The sequence below is a fragment of the Mustela nigripes genome, chromosome 12 (genome assembly GCF_022355385.1).
Source record: "Mustela nigripes isolate SB6536 chromosome 12, MUSNIG.SB6536, whole genome shotgun sequence".
Lineage (NCBI taxonomy): Eukaryota > Metazoa > Chordata > Mammalia > Carnivora > Mustelidae > Mustela > Mustela nigripes.
The window spans coordinates 84,593,129-84,609,408 of NC_081568.1; the positions used below are offsets into that span (position 1 = coordinate 84,593,129).

The following is a 16,280-nucleotide window of genomic DNA, read 5'->3' on the forward strand; positions in this document are numbered from 1 at the left end:
ACTTCACAAAGTACTATGTTTGGATGTTGTTTTTCTTAGGTTCAAAATGTGTATTACATTAATTTCTGGAATAATTTTTAAGAGTATCTATCAGGGGGCACCTGGGTGGCTCAGTGGGTTAAAGCCTCTGCCTTCGGCTTAGGTCATGATCCCAGGGTTCTGGGATGGAGCCCCACATTGGGCTCTCTGCTCAGTGGGGAGTCTGCTTCCTCCTCTCTCTTTGCCTGCCTCTCTGCCTACTTGTGATCTGTCTGTCAAATAAATAAATAAAAATCTTAAAAAAAAAAACAAACAAAAAGAATATCAGATTCTGTTTGAAAAGACCTAAGTTTAAAGATGATTTGGAGATTGGTGTTCTGCTTCCTATGTCAGACTTTGTTTTATAGCTAATTTCTTGGATTTGTTGTTCTGTTTAGTTTTTAATGTAGCAGTATAAAAGTCCTGTTTTGGGGCATCTGAATGGCTCAGTGGGTTAAAGCCTCTGCCTTCAGCTCAGGTCGTGATCCCGGGGTCCTGGGATTGAGCCCCACATCTCTGCTCAGCAGGGAGCCTGCTTCCTCTGCTCTCTCTCATCTGCCTCTCTGCCTACTTGTGATCTCTGTCAAATAAATAAAATCTTAAAAAATAATAATAAAAATTTTAAAAGTCCTGTTTTCTGAGACCTAGTATGTACTTCCTAAAAGGAGTTGGACTTAACCAAACCATTATTCTGAAATTTGTGGGCAAGATGTTGCTATATGTGGTTAATTAAGATTTGTTCAGTGAAACCACACTGTGTTATATGTAGTGTCATCAGTTCTTGTGGTGGTGCCTTTCAACATCAAGATGGAAAATTACACTACAAGTCATATGGAATTTTGTTGATACTTTTAGAAGAATGTTTTCTAGCCACATGGAAAGGTTAAACTTAATAGTAAAGTACTTGTTATAAATATGAAGAAGTCTGCTTAATATACTAATTTCTTTTTCAAAATGAGTTCTTTCTAAAACTGTGCCCCTGCCTTTTTTATATCATTAAAAGTAATTTAAAGATTAAATACGATCTTTAGAATATAAATATCATGTAACTACCAATATTTATTAAAAATCTACTGTGTGTACTGCCCAGATCTAGGCACTAGAGATACAGCAGGAATTTTTGCTTTCCTTATAATCATATGCTAGTAGATGAAGGTAAACAATAAAGAAGTAAAGTATGCACAGATTATGTCAAATGGTGATGAGGGTTTTGGAGGAAAGTGAAGCAGAGGAGGCAGATTGAAAACACTGGGATAGGGTTACTACTTTAAGTAAGTGATTAGTAAAGCCCTCACCAAGGGAGTGAAATTTGAATTGAGACTTTAAAGGAGAGATGAAGGAACAAATTGTATACACACCTGGTGAGAGAGCATTGGTAAAAAAAAATTTATTTTTGTCAGGACCAGTGTCTTCTACTTACATTGACCAGAGAGGAAGTGGTCAGTAACTGTTGACCATGGATGGACAGAATATCAAAGATGTTAAGTAGTCTTGAGTTCATAAACTGAATTGTTGAGTTCATGGTGACCATTTTTTTTTTCATCATTCATCATGGTTTTTCTTCTTTTTTTTTTTAATTGGACAGGTATAATACAGAGCTTAGGTCATTATTACATAATATACATAAAACATGCACAGCAAAACCAGTCCTGTATAAATACTGATGCTTAAAATAAAGGTGTAACTGTTGCAACTAACCTGTAATAGCTTTTTAAGAGAATTTACCTGTTTAAATCCTGTCTCTCACACACATATATAACATTTTTGTAATAATTTTGTTTTTGTGTAAAGCTACTTTTGTCAGCCTTTGTTCACAAATAACCGTCTTTAATCACAACAGAATAGAGTTTTGAGCATCTCACCTTTTCTTTCTCTTTGACAGGGTAGGAAGCCAACACACAGAATCCAAGCCACTTGTCCAAGTTCATTTGCCTAGTTAGTAATACCTGGGTAAAATAAAAATTGAGAACACAACTTTTAATGTTCTTTATCCCCAATTTTTGGTTTCTACAGAATTAGAGTTGCCTAAGAGCCAAAACTGTGATAAAATAGTCTATAATAGTTTTGATGTAACTAAACTACTTTGGGTGTTTATTGTATTTGCTCTTACTCCATTCCATTTGTGGTTAAAGAAAATAGCTCGTATATTGTTAATTTAGCAGTGTAATATTTTCCTCTGAGGTATAATAATAATATAATTTAGGATGAAAGGAGTGGTAATTTTCCTTACATCAGCTAAGGTCGTCAGAAACTCTAAATGGTAATAACTAAGGTCTTATTATTTGATATTAATAGATAATATGAAAACTTTTTTTGTTACAATAGAAAACATTTTAAACTTGGGTTTTTACATCCTTTTCTTTCGTAGTCTAGTGAGATGCCCAAATTAACGGAACAGTTAGCAGGACCACTTCGTCAGATGCAGGTATGAGTATGTTGAACTTCATGCTTTATGAATAATATATGTAAAATGAGCATTTTTGATAGTCTAATCCTAGTATTTATCATTCCACAGAGACTACTTCCTTCAAGGTTAAGTATGTTACTTGGTGTTAGTCTTGTCATTTAATGCTATGTTGGTAACATTATTTGTGATTTTTACTTTAATAATTAAATATTCTCCCCCACCAGTGTAATAAATTATATTGAGTTATTGTGAGTGTAGATTTAACACTGTAGTGTAGATCGGTGATATCAATAACTCAGTCCTGCATTGTTTTCCTTGGTATTAAGAATGACATCTTAATGGACTAGGATTAGTTTGCTTAAGGTTTTGTATGTTCTTCCATTGTATTTTACAAGAAAATTTTAAAACATGTTTTCTCCTAAGAAATTAATTATCCCTGGGTCTTTAAAGGCCCAGTAGCTTATAGTAATGAATTTGTATGTTCTATGATTTTCTTAGGATGAACTGATTTTATCTACCTTTAACACTAGACTGAAAGAGAGGGAAATATGAACTATATGACACTGTAAGAGAGGGAAATGAATCATAAAAAGAGCCTCTTCAGTGGAACATTTTATATCCCTTATTACTAAGAATTTTAAACTTCTAGAACCAGGGAAGTTTGTATAGGACTAGGCAGTTTTGACCTTTTATATTACCAAGGAAAATAGAATGAATCTAAATATCTCAGTGTGGCGGGGAAGGGGGAGATTAAGATTATTAAGATTTATATTTTTTAAAGCATTATTAGGGAAAAGCATTACTTTTCCATAGGGATTTGTATCTTTTTCAGTCTGTTTGTTATTGATGTCTTTGAGGGTTTTTTTGGTTGCTGTTAATGAAAGACTTAGAGATTAGTTAAATGCTACTCTTAAATGACTTTAATGAAGAGTTTCTTTTAAAAAAAAAAAAAAAGTTTTAACTGGGTGAAAATCATGCTCTTGATAAATTTTTCTTAATTCATTGTAATGAGGAAACATTACAATTGGGTCACTTAGCAGTGGAAAAGGCACTGTAACTACTTAGAAGTACAGTGTATCCAAACTGGGCGTAAGAATCTAGAAGAAAAAGGAGTCTTGTGGAATTCTGGCTCTGGAAACCTAAAGAAAAAAAGTTTGCAAGTACTTTAAGGAAGAAATTTTAAGTAAATCTTTTATCTTCAAAGGAATGTGCTAAAAGGATTGCAAAAGTTTCAGCAGAAGCCAAACTGGAAATTGATGAGGAAACTTACCTAAGCTCATTCAAACCTCACTTAATGGATGTAATATATACCTGGGCAACTGGAGCTACATTTGCCCATATCTGCAAAATGACAGATGTCTTTGAAGGTATGTTTAAATTCTGTATAGATATATTCCTTTCTTTCTTTCTTTCTTTTTTTAAGATTTTATTTATTTATTTGGCAGAGAGAGAAAGAGACAGCAAGAGCAGGAACACAAGCAGGGAGAGAAGGAGAGGGAGAAGCAGGCCTTCTGCCGAGTAGTGAGCCTGATGTAGGGCTCAATCCCAGGACTCTGAGATCATGACCTGAGCCAAAGGCAGATGCTTAATGATTGACCCACCCACGTGCCCCCGTACATTCCTTTTTGATAGAAGAAATATACTCAGGATGGTATTTCTTTAACTAAATAAGAATAATACATTATTTTTAATTTTTGGTAGTAAATGGAATGGTAATGACTTCACAGATGATCTAGTAAGTCAAGTCTGTGTGAATTTTTTTTTTAATCTCTTGTCAGTAGTCTAAAGGCTTATTATATTAATTCCACTAAAAGCAGAGCTGAAAATGCTGTCCATCATTGCATTTCTAATAATAGACTTGACCTCAGTGAGACGCTGTGCTTCAGCATGAATCAGATTAATGAGCAGTCTTTTTAAATAAAGTCATTAAAAGACTGAAGAATAATTGTTACTCAACTGAACAGAAATTTTAAGAAGAAAAAATAAAGGCAGAGAGAATGTAAGAAATAATAATATTTATAAGAAGTGAAAAAAAGAGTATCTACGGGAGACCATTTTAGAAATGTTTTACTCATTTCAAAAAGATTGGTTTATATAGAGAATCATGATAGTGAATGATACTTATCAAATTAGATATTTACATTGAACTTTTTTTAAAAATGAAAGTAAATGAGCTTGGACTTCAGAGAGATAAGAGATTATTATAAGAATATTTAAAATGCTATTGTTTGTAGCTCTATTTTTTTTTTTTTAAGATTTTTATTTATTTATTTGACAGACAGAAATCACAAGTAGGCAGAGAGGCAGGCAGAGAGAGAGGAGAAAGCAGGCTCCCCGCTAAGCAGAGAGCCTGATGCGGGGCTCGATCTCAGGACTCTGGGATCATGACCTGAGCCGAAGGCAGAGGCTTTAACCCACTGAGCTACCCAGACGCCCCTGTTTGTAGCTCTATTTTAAGAAAAATTGTATTTTTCACACTTGTTATATATACTTTTTAACTGGTATTACTAAAGACTGATCGTTTACTGAGTTTATGAATCACAAACTATGATGACTTATGATGCATAGGTCAAACATCTCTGCAACAGAATATTAAAATTTTCTACTTTGAGCCTTTACTCTGCTGAACTTCATGGGTTTTAAGGTTTAAAATGTTAAAGTTTTTAATAGTATATATATATTTTATTATGGTATCTGAAATTTATTTCTAATCCTCCATTAAATGATCATTTCATAATGTGGTTCTAAATCTTTTTCCGAGTATTCTTTTACTGAGACCATCATCATTTATTAAAGTGACTGCCGTGTGCCAGGCATTGTGCTAAGCGCTTTATATAATTTAGATCTAATCAACAAAATGGCAACTCAGGGTAGACACTTTACTTGGCACAAGAAAGCTGAGTTTTTTAAGAAGTAAATAATTTGCCCAAGGTAATAGAGGTGTGGTATGTGATGGCACTATGATTTAAACCCCAGCCTCTGATTACAAGTCACATGGTAGTTAATAAGTTCATCTAAGCACCATAATGCCTTATCCTTGAATTTTGGATCACCTAGGGACTTCTTACATCCTGACCTAGATTGTACCATCTCCATCCACTGACAGTTTGTGCTTGTAGGAATGGTAAGGAGGTCTGTAGTAGTTCACAGTGGGATGCAATAGCTGAGGATATCAGAAGAGGGAAGCATGACACTTGACCTTGCTTGTGAACACTGCTTCACACACAGGAACCGAGGTCCATATACGACCGCTTATGTGGTGTGAAGGTGTAAATGCAGTCATACAGCACCCACCACTCTTCAGTCTGGCATCTTTTTGGAACATAAGGCTGAAACTGACTGTTCTATGCTGAAATAATTTTAAGATTTGTTAGTAGCTCATATTTATAGAATATCTACTTCTCTGAGAAGTCAGACACATGACATAAAAATAGTTCATAACAGAGAGTAGTTCCTTTTGTTTGTTTGAAGAAAAATCAAGGGGCAACAGACCTGCACATACAGGGTGCCCTATAAAATTATCCTTGTGGACTGTTTTTTCTGTTCTTTGTACTTAAAAGGAAGAGTTGTCACAGTATAGGAAGACAGATCAGAAACTGCTAAAATTGATAAGAGTTTGCAGTTTTCCAGAGCCTACTGGCATTCCTGAAATCCATTTTGTCCCCTTTCAATTCCTTAGGGTTATTTCTGCATCACAGTTTGTGTGAGGAATCAAAGTTTTAAAATCTGAGGAATTCCATTTGTAATTATAACTTGAAGTTTGCTCTAACTCAGTATAATCTTCATGTTTTTCTGGTCTGGGTGTCATTGTATCAGCTATACTTTTTCTTTCTAAAATTGGGATGGACTATATATTAACTCTTAGGAATAAAACAGCATAATTAAACAGCAAAAGAAAAAACTGAGAACCCTGATTTACTTAGGAGAGTATTTTCTTTTTCTAGCATACTGTGTGCCTCCCCTTTTTATCGTGCTGTTACTTAGTTCTTCCATTTCAGAATACTGTTCTCATCTTGTTATTGTACATGCTTTATATAATTGGAAAAATACTATAATCAAAGCTCTAGCCCATGGTACATTGTGTCTTTACTTTGATGGGCAGAAAATGATTGCACTGAAAGTTTAAAATGCCCTTCACTCAAACCGTATTGTTTGCAGTTAGATTCTTAATTTTTTTCATATGAAAATTTAATTTATATGAAAAATTTCCTTTATATGACATTTCAAGTCATGAGCCTCAGAAGTAGTAGTTTTAAGTATTTTTCAAACATTAATTGGCACAAATTAACATTGTAATGATGAATACTGTGTGTTTGAGGGGATGCCTAATACAAGAGAAGAACTTATACTGTGACTCAGTTGAGGAATTTTCAAGACTTCATACAAATTATTATTTCCTCTATTATCACCCTGGAAAAAATGGTAAGAATGTAGTTATTTCTTATTTCTGTTAAACCAAACTAGGGTTTCAGTCTACTGATCTATGTAGTAGATCCATGGAAGCATTCAGTGGCCATTAAATTTTATTTCTGTCTGAACAACAACAGTATTATAGTCTTCACTACACATTAGTTGCTTTTCTACTCCTTCACCACAGGAGTTCTCCTGATGATGTGTGCTCTCACTTGAAACTGTTCACCATGTAGTGCATTCCGACACTGTCCTTCCATTTACACTCTTTTTAAAAATGCCTTTCAGCTGGCATAGTTGTATCCTTCCCTAGGTCAGGGGACATCAGTGTCATTATGGAGTTGCCAGTTGATTTGTTCTTAGAAATACTTCTGCTAATAATAATAGAGTGACCATTTATTAACATGTATCATTTCTGTTTTACTTCTGGCAAAATTTTAGTACTAAATTACTTAGAAATTAGTACTTGATACTTACACATCTGATGAATAACGACTGAGACCCTAGTGGGAATCAGGACTGGTGCTGTACTTGGTGCATTTTGAGTAGCGGTCTCTACTCTCCAGAAGGGGTTTAGCCTAAGCTGGGATCTTGTTCTTAGTATTTGCAGAAAAATATATTTGTGATCCTGACCTCAAATTCATTAAAACCACCTAGATAGAAATATTAAATCAGATTCAGGACATGAACTACGGGGGACCACTTTGTGGAATCCCAGAAAGCTAGAGATGGAAACACTATTCAGAGAAAGGTGTTGCTTTCTATCCTCAATGAGAATAATACTGTTCTGTTCAAGAACCTGATGAATCTGATGATTGCATGTGTGCCCAAATGTCCGTTAGTGGATGAATAAATTCTGGTATATCAGTGTAATGTAGTATTCAGCTATAAAAAGGAATGAAATACTGATTATTGCTAAAATGTGGGTAAAATTGAACACAGTAAAATTCTAAGTGTTAAAAAAAAAAAAAAGAGGCAACTTATTGTATAATTCCACTTATAAGAACTGTCCGCAGAGACAAAGTAAACTAATGGTTGTGGGCCAGGGGCTAGAATAGGAAGTGAAATTGAATTCTGACTAATCACTGCCCCCCCCCCCTTTTTTTTTAATTGTGACAGAACTTACATAATCTAAAATCCACCATTTTAAATGTCCAATTCAGTGTCACTGATCATTTTCACCTCAAGTTTACATTACCATTCTGGAAGAACTCATATTAAGCATAAAGTCATCCTTCTGATTATACTATTCAGTGGTTTTTATTGTATTCAGAGTTTCATGATCTAATTTTAGAATATTTTTATCACTCACAAAGAAGTCACTCCTAGCTTAGTAATACAGCCCCTCACATAGTAAATGGCACAGAATGAAATGTAATTCCTGGTCTGTCCACTTCCAGAGATAATGGACATGAAGTGTTAAGTATCTGCAGCAGCTCTGCCCCCAGCTTCATAGGTTGTCACTTGTGCATCATAGGAAAGGGAGAAAGCATTAGGTCTGTCTTCTTTATCGAGAAACTCATGTACCTCTGTCCTTTACCTTATTCTTTCTTCTTTGGAAGATGGACCCTTCCGCCCTTGCTCTGAATTTCAGGGCCTTGCTTCACTCTTTTCTCCACCTTCCTCAATCTTGCCATTAATAATAGGCTTATAGTTTTCATCCACACCTTTTTCAGCTACAAACATAATCAGGTGGTTAAGAGCAAGAGCACAAATCCTGGCCATAAATCCTACTCACTCAGTTAAATGATCTTGGGCAACTTACTAAACTGTGCCTCAGTTTCTTTGGCTATAAAATGAGTGTAATAGCTCCTTCCTCATAGTGTGAGGCTAACATGACATATAAAGAGCCTTTAGCACAGTGTCTGGCACATAGCATTCAATAAATGGGAGCTGCTGCTGTCAGTTTGTCTTGGCAGGTATTTTGTTGTCATCACCTTTAATCCCTCCTTCCTTTTACAGCAGGGGCTCAGGACTAGTTGAGAACAGACCACCTTTAGTTCCTTACCCCCCCGCCCCATTTCCATCTTGATCCATGGTAATGTGTTATCTCAGTTTGTTGAAATTACTAGGAGATTCGCCTCTTGGCCTTTTGGCTAAGATCAGGTGAAATTACTACACCAGTGACTTTAATTGCCAAATTTAGAAAACAAGACTCCTTTATTTGGATCGTACTTGCCAATTTTTACTGCTTACTATTTTTGGAACCTCATTAATATAAATTCTCTGTCACTACCTGGCAATGAAGATTTTTATGCAAGTGAAAAGCTTTAGCATAAGGCCTAAAAAACTTTAAAAAAATTTGGGGGACCTCGCTGGGTCAGTGGGGCAAGCGGCTCTTGATTCCATCTCAGGTCCGTGATCTCACAGTCCTGGGATAGAGTTCCACGTCAGGTTCCGTGCTCAGTAGAAAGTCTGCTTGAGGATTCTTTCTGTCTCCCTTTGCTGTCCTCCCCGCAACCACTACTTGCACTTGCGTGCTCTCAAACTTTAAAAACTTAAAAATATAATTTTTCTTACTTTAAATATATAAATTAGAATTTATAAGGTAATATACATTTATTATAGAAAATTTAGAAAATATAGATATTTCTGTGAGGCACTATGATATTGGTAAATGCCTGGGCTCTAGAATCTTTGGTCTGGATTCAAATCCTGCCTCCATCATTTACTCCTGGCTCTGACCTTGGTCAGGTTCTGTATGCAACTTCTCCTCCTTTTCCCTCTCTGTAAAATGAGGATGGAGACAGTACTTGGTCCAATTGTAAACGTCAAATGAGAAGTTTTACATGAGATAATGTATCAGAAGATCCACCACAAAATAAGTGCTCAGAAAGTGTTGGATATCACCCTTTTTTCCTTTCTTTGATGCCTAAATGTAACTAGGAACATTGGTAACTTTACTCTCTAGTAATACAAGAAAGTCCTGAGGGTTATTATAAGATGTGTATATATGCGATTGGTTGGATTTTACAGAATTTGTCTCTGTTCTGATTGCCATTTTGCTGTTGACTCTCACAAAGTCCCTTGCTAGGTACTAAATAACTTTAACAGAGTTGTGTAGTAGAAATCGGCTATATTTTAAGGCTGGAGTTTTTTCCTAGAATTCATGAACCTTTTAATGAGAACAAGACCAAAAAAAAAAGAAGAAAAAAAAGTCCAATGGGCTTGGAATATTTTGGCTGAAGGCCTGTATCATGACATTTTACATTCCTTCAGAGTTTTGCCAATGTCAGAGAATTTGTCAGACAAATTTGTCAGACAAATTCAGAGTTAGGTAGAGGATACTCTCTGTATTATTATAGTATTGCTCTGGGGCGCCTGGGTGGCTCAGTGGGTTGGGGCCTCTGCCTTTGGCTCAGGTCACGATCCCAGTGTCCTGGGATCAAGCTCCACATCAGGCTCTCTGCTCAGCGGGGAGCCTGCTTCCTCCTCTCTCTCTGCCTGCTTCTCTGCCTACTTGTGATCTCTGTCAAATAAATAAATAAATAATAATAAAATCTTTAAATAGTATTGAACTGAATCTAAAGTAGGCAAACATCCTATAGGTAGCAGATGGCAGGGTATTATCCCCATTTGTCTTTTAAGGTATCCTGTGTGCTGGTCATCTTCATTATCAGTGTCATCCCCCAAACCTCCCAGAATATGAAAGTAACATCACTATGTTTTCATTGCTCTGGCTCAGTGGTGGGTACAGCAACGAGGAACGTTGTCCTTAGGGGTGCAGGCCCTTCTTCTGCAGTATTATCTTTGGCTCTTGGAATTATCCCACAGGAAAGAGAAGGTGCTTTACATGTGCGTGGGCACCTGCTGCTGGATTATGCGGATTCTCTTGGGCAAATGGCTTTTATTTTATCTTCATCTAAGCTCAAATTACATCTTCCTTCCTGAGTTAACTCTCCCCAGTTTCCCCTCAAGCACTGGGCACAGTGGAAGAGAACATGGAGGGCATTAAGAGAAAATCAACTGTGCACAGTGTATTATAGGAACTTGATAAATGTTGATGGATCAGTTCAGTGTTAAAAGGAGTTAATAATGGTAAGGACTTAAACTAGAGGAGTTCATACCTCGCATATCAGACTGATATTCTTCTAATATACTTCACACATTAAAAATAAAGTCTCAAAACTTTTAAATTTAAGCAGATAGCTCTCTGAGAAAGGATCCCAGGCCCCTTGCTTGCTTAAGTGTGGTAGAAGTCAAATGATGTTTAGCTCAAGTGTGGTAGAAGTTAAATTATGTTTACAGCTTCAGCTTTGATTAAAACACTGATCTCAGGGAGTCAGATCCAGTGGGAATAGACTCTTTTCCTTTGTGCTCCCTTGAGGATACACGATATGGAGAAAGCACTGGTAAAAATCTAAGGTCAAGAAGAATGAATGATTGCAGCTTTAAAATGACAAACCTGATCCTGCTGTTCGTCCCCTGCTTAAAAATCTCCAGTTGCATTCTCTTCACCAGATGGTATCCAGATACCTCAGTAGGCCGCCCTCAGGGTCCTTGAGTAGCTGCACTTTTGTTGTACTTCCCTGCATTGGCCCAGTGGTCATCTTTTGTTGCTGTCTGACAAAGACCTCCTCATGCTTACAGACCCAGGTTATAGGTTATCTTGGTGTCCTTAATCCAAAGTTGCTCTCCCCCTGCTCCCAGGGCATTTTGTGAACTTACAAGAGCAAATGTCAGTACATTATAATAAATTGGGACTCTTTACCATTAGCTAGGGATGGGAAATTAAACTTTCTGATTTTGTATCTCTCCTAGTGCCTTGATCAGGCAGCCAGTCAGGTCTTCGACCTCATTTATTGGATGGGAAGTCCCTCAAAGTACTATTAGTTAATCATCGCATGTTCTCCTACCTTGCCTCTAACAAAAGTTCTACTGTTCTGGTTATTTTCATTTTACAAGTGATTTGTTTCCTTTCTCTACAGGCAGCATAATTCGTTGTATGAGGCGCCTGGAAGAACTGCTTCGACAGATGTGTCAAGCAGCAAAAGCCATTGGAAACACTGAGCTGGAAAACAAATTTGCAGAAGGTCAGTATCCAGTTTGTGGCCCTTTTCTAATCATTAAGCAAATCTTTTGAGACCTGAGTTCTTGGCCATAACATAGGAAGACATTTTCAGATGTTCTTCACTGGAATGCCATGGAGGGCGATCTAGGTTTTTTTGTTTTGTTTTGTAGTAGTATTTAAATAACATTTTAGAATGTCTCTCTGGGAAAAAGTTTCAAGATTTTTTATATAATCATTTATAAATATTTATTGTGTGCTATGTGCAGCATGGTTTTAAGCACCAGGGGAATACAGCAGTGAACAAAAAAAAACACAAATTCCTGCCTTCATGGAGCTTACATTCTAATGTGAGGAGACATAAAATAAGTCAACAGTTAAACTATTTCAGGTGGTGCTAAGTCTATAGTAAGAAAGGAAGAGACAATAGGAATTGAGGGATAGAGGAGATGGGCTAGGGCCTCCACTCAGAAGGTGGTATTGAGGCCCTTCACGTATGCCCGATAGATGTAAGCAAGAGCAAGAGACCAATGTGGCTAGAGCAGAGTGAGGAGTAGAATAGTAGAAAGGAGAAAAGAGATGATCATGTTACCCCTCAGCCCCTGGCTTTTTTGTGAAATGATTGGAGGTTTGACCACAGGAGTGGTGTGCTCTGGCAGTTCTTGCTGTTGCATTGTAGGGAGGTCTGCAGATTAGCACGGTGGAAGCAGGAAGACCAGGTAAAACCAGATGGCCAGTCTAAGGTGGTAGTAACTAGAGGCAGGCAGGGGGCCTGCCTAACCTGATTACAGTTTGTTCCATCTGAATATTTGCCAAGAAAAAGGGCTGTGAGTTAATTACTTAAAGAATAGCAGCCAGCACCTTGTCGTTCTGAGTTAGTTGCTCATATAGTCACAATCCCTAATGATTTCTGCTAACCAGTGTCCTCAGAGGTGTGCAACAACTGGGTACTGTTTCCATACGGTTGATGGGGCAGGCCTATTTAATCAGCCAGAGTTTAGTTATGTAAATTTATTAAATAATAAATTTTGTCCTGCCTTAGTTCAGAAAGAATCTCACGTGGTAAGTGAAAATAAAGTGTCTCCTGAAATAGGCTGAAAATTCATGCTTTGGGGTCAGCTAACTGCCTTCGACAGTTTAGTCCTTTCTTCAGTGAGTTTTTGTGCATAGACACCGTCTCAGCCCCGTACACACATACACACACACACACACACAGGGTACTACCGAATCTAGGGTCACAAGAGTAGGAATCTGGTTTCTAAGTTACCCTGCTCTCCTCTTAGACCAACAAGGCTTTGTGTCATCAGGATTGTTGTATTAAAACCCCACCAGAGGGGAATTACAATCATTGTGATCTTGGAGGTTTAAACTGTCTTTTCTTTTCTCTTAGGAATCACCAAAATCAAGAGAGATATTGTGTTTGCTGCCAGCCTCTACTTATAAAGAATTAGCTAAACGAATGTGGGATTTTAAATTTTTCACCACCTGATTACAGATGACTACAAATGCTTACAGAAATGTTGATTTGATTCTCCCATTTCAAGGCAGTTGTACTCAGACATTTTAATATGTATTATATACTTCAATCAGGCATCATCCGAAGAAAGCATATTACATACACATTTGTACATAAGCATTACATTTTTTTTAATAAAAAATGTACAGGTGGGCATTGTTTTAGTGAAAGGCTTGATTTTTTTTTTTTTTTTTTTAATGAACTTAGAGCTATTAGAGAACCACTGTGTTAAATGTAACTATATACACACAGGTAAAGTGGGCATCCAAGAGGTATAGCAGCAGCAGTCCCTTAAAGGCTTGTACACCATGAAGAAAACTCATCCTCTTGTCTTCTGGTTGCAATCATTTTCCTTTAGAAAGCGGGCCAGCTTCACCTGGGCACTCTGCTACCTTCAAGGTTGGTGACTGTTCCTAAAGTGATTCCCTGTCGTTGGTGTTTCATGCAGAGTTGTGTGGGAGTCCTCCTCTTTCCTTTCTTTAAAAGAATTTCTGTTCTTGAAGAAATCAGCTACATACACTGCCTACAGAAAACAAGTTATACTTAAATTACATCATTAAATACTTTTGTCCCATTCTCAGTTTAAAAACCATATACACAGTTGCAACAGGCAGTTGGCAGAAATTAAACCCTATCACAGAGAAGGGGTACCCAAAAAAAGGGGGGACTAACGGAGTTAGAAAAAGATGCTATTAAATTGAGAGTTGCTTAGTTAGGTCTTGAGTAAATAGATTTACTCTGTTAGCACTTAGGTTATTCTGCAATCCATACCAAAACGAAACTAAACACTATAGCAGTAGCCTTTTACAAAAGTACATATAGTTAAGATTTTTGTAACTTTTGGAAAGAGCAACATAGTAACATCGAGTGATTACCCAGTAAAAATTACTGAGCCACATTATCTGCCTTTGGATTGTTTTCTCCCTGGGACAGGATTTCTACTTAACTCCTCCCCGTGTTTATCAGTATCAAGCTGTAGGCTGCTGCCCTATATACTTACAACTAATATTGCAACCAGGGCTCCTTGAATGAGTCCAGTCAGTACATCGCTCCAGTGGTGTTTGTAGTCCGAAACTCGAGAGAGGCCCACATAAATGGACACAGCAACAAGACCAAATTGCAGTGTGGGGCGTAAGAGTCTTGCCCAGTCTCCCTTCATCCTGGCTTGAAGGTAAAGCTAATAAAGAAGATAGGAATAAAGAGAAGAGCTCAACATACCAACTGGAAACTTTATACATTTTAAGTATCACCACACCCCGAAAGGGTTGGTGTTTTACATGAACAAGTCATTATATATTAATAACCATCACTATTAATAACCATTAACTAATCAGAGTATAAGTTATATATAGAACAGGACTTTAGGCATTCTTATGTTCATCAACACCTGCAACTTAATCCTTTTAAATAAGCCAAACAAAAAGGGACTGCCCCAGAAACTTGTCTTTAGAACAGTTCATTACTTTCCCTATCTAGATGACTATTCAAATTGTAAACATGGCAAGGGGTGTCCATGTTCAGGACTTCCAAGGATTTCAAGGGCAGCTTCTCCTCTTGCATCTGTTGTAATTCTGATTCACAGCCAAGTGTTATCCTTAGTTCCAAGTCTTGGGACAAACTGCTAGCATTCTGAGCACAAGGTGTCTACCCTGGGCCCAGCTGCTATGTTTTCCACCCAATCTATCTAGAGATTGAGTTTGTTTAATTGATTCAATTTACTCAAGAGTTCTGCTCACTTCGGGTTATTTTAAAGGGCAGTGGAGACTACATAATCTGTATTTTAAGTAAATCTAATACTCTGCCTAAATAATACAGATTCTAGTTGAGCTCTGACCCAGCAGTGAAATAGTCTTTGATTAGCACCTGTGCTCTGTAATCTTTTAAGTTCCATGACTTTTCCCTGTACTCATCAGGGACTTGAGAATTTCCCCTTTTCTGTGTCAGCCTGCCTTTGACTTGGGTGCATCTCTAAAGACTGTGATGCAGAAGGGTTTGGATAGTTTTCCTGTCATTTCCTTTCAGCAAATCTGGTCTCTTTTTAAAAAACAAAACAAAAAAATTTTTTGCCTTATTTCTATCTAATAAGAATATGGTTTTAAAATATATTTTAAAACTTCTGTTTGGTAATTTGTGACTCATAACAATTAAATGGATTCCAACAATTTATGAATGGCTATGCCCATAGATACTGCCTACTTGAAATAGATAAACAGATCCATTCCCAGTTCTTTGTGCACTGCTGTGAGCAAATACTCATTTCTCAGCAGCTGGCAAAAACTCAGAGATTGTCTAATTTTATCAAGTGTTTTACAGTAGAAACATCTAATTGTAAAAGAGCATACCAGTTGTTCAATTGAATTGCACTTGTTAGCTGGTTAAAGTGCTCCTGACTTTCTGCAGAGCCTCTCCTTTCCCTCTTTGTTGTTGAAACTATAAAAATGTAAACAGTAAGAGGCTTGTCTCAAGATTCTGAAGTTGGGGAGATAGTTGGTTCTGGCTGAAGAAAAGTTTGCATCTGGAACTGAAGCCAGTTAGGTAACACAACCATGCCAGTTAACATTCCCCTCACTAGATTCTATCTTCATTGGAAATGTTTTATTCTTTTAAAAAGAATAGTACTTGGACTGGGGCTGAAGCCAAGTTTTGGATGTTACTCCCCAAAAGTTCAGCTGTCCCTCTTTTGCTTATTTAGCTGCCTTTTCATATATCTGTTAAAGGCATGGGTTCTTCAGATCATAAAATTATATACCTATGAATTATAAATACTTAATATGTCTCTGTTAAGGACATAGCACGAAAGAAACAATACCAACTATAAAACGGATTTACACGTAGTCCTAATCTGTGCTTCCAACTCAAAGAAAACTCAGGACTTTGAAGGTCCTTCCTCACTTGGGCTTCTAAAATCCTTCTGACAGTAT

General features: G+C 36.9%; 2 protein-coding genes across 3 annotated transcripts in view; one reads left to right on the forward strand and one right to left on the reverse strand.

Moving 5' to 3' along the window:
* Positions 1–13,515, forward strand: part of MTREX (Mtr4 exosome RNA helicase) — a 98,070-nt gene extending 84,555 nt beyond the window's left edge. Inside the window, exons 24-27 of the mRNA XM_059417873.1 lie at positions 2,387–2,443; positions 3,630–3,792; positions 11,764–11,868; positions 13,234–13,515. Of these exons, the coding sequence (XP_059273856.1) occupies positions 2,387–2,443; positions 3,630–3,792; positions 11,764–11,868; positions 13,234–13,286 (378 nt within the window). The 3' untranslated portion in view covers positions 13,287–13,515. The remainder of the gene's footprint in view (positions 1–2,386; positions 2,444–3,629; positions 3,793–11,763; positions 11,869–13,233) is intronic.
* Positions 13,466–16,280, reverse strand: part of PLPP1 (phospholipid phosphatase 1) — a 95,437-nt gene continuing 92,622 nt past the window's right edge. For both annotated transcript variants that reach the window (XM_059417875.1, XM_059417874.1), the window contains exons 5-6: positions 14,360–14,536; positions 13,466–13,882 (exon numbers count right to left, since the gene is read on the reverse strand). In XM_059417875.1, the coding sequence (XP_059273858.1) occupies positions 13,754–13,882; positions 14,360–14,536 (306 nt within the window). In that variant the 3' untranslated portion in view covers positions 13,466–13,753. The remainder of the gene's footprint in view (positions 13,883–14,359; positions 14,537–16,280) is intronic.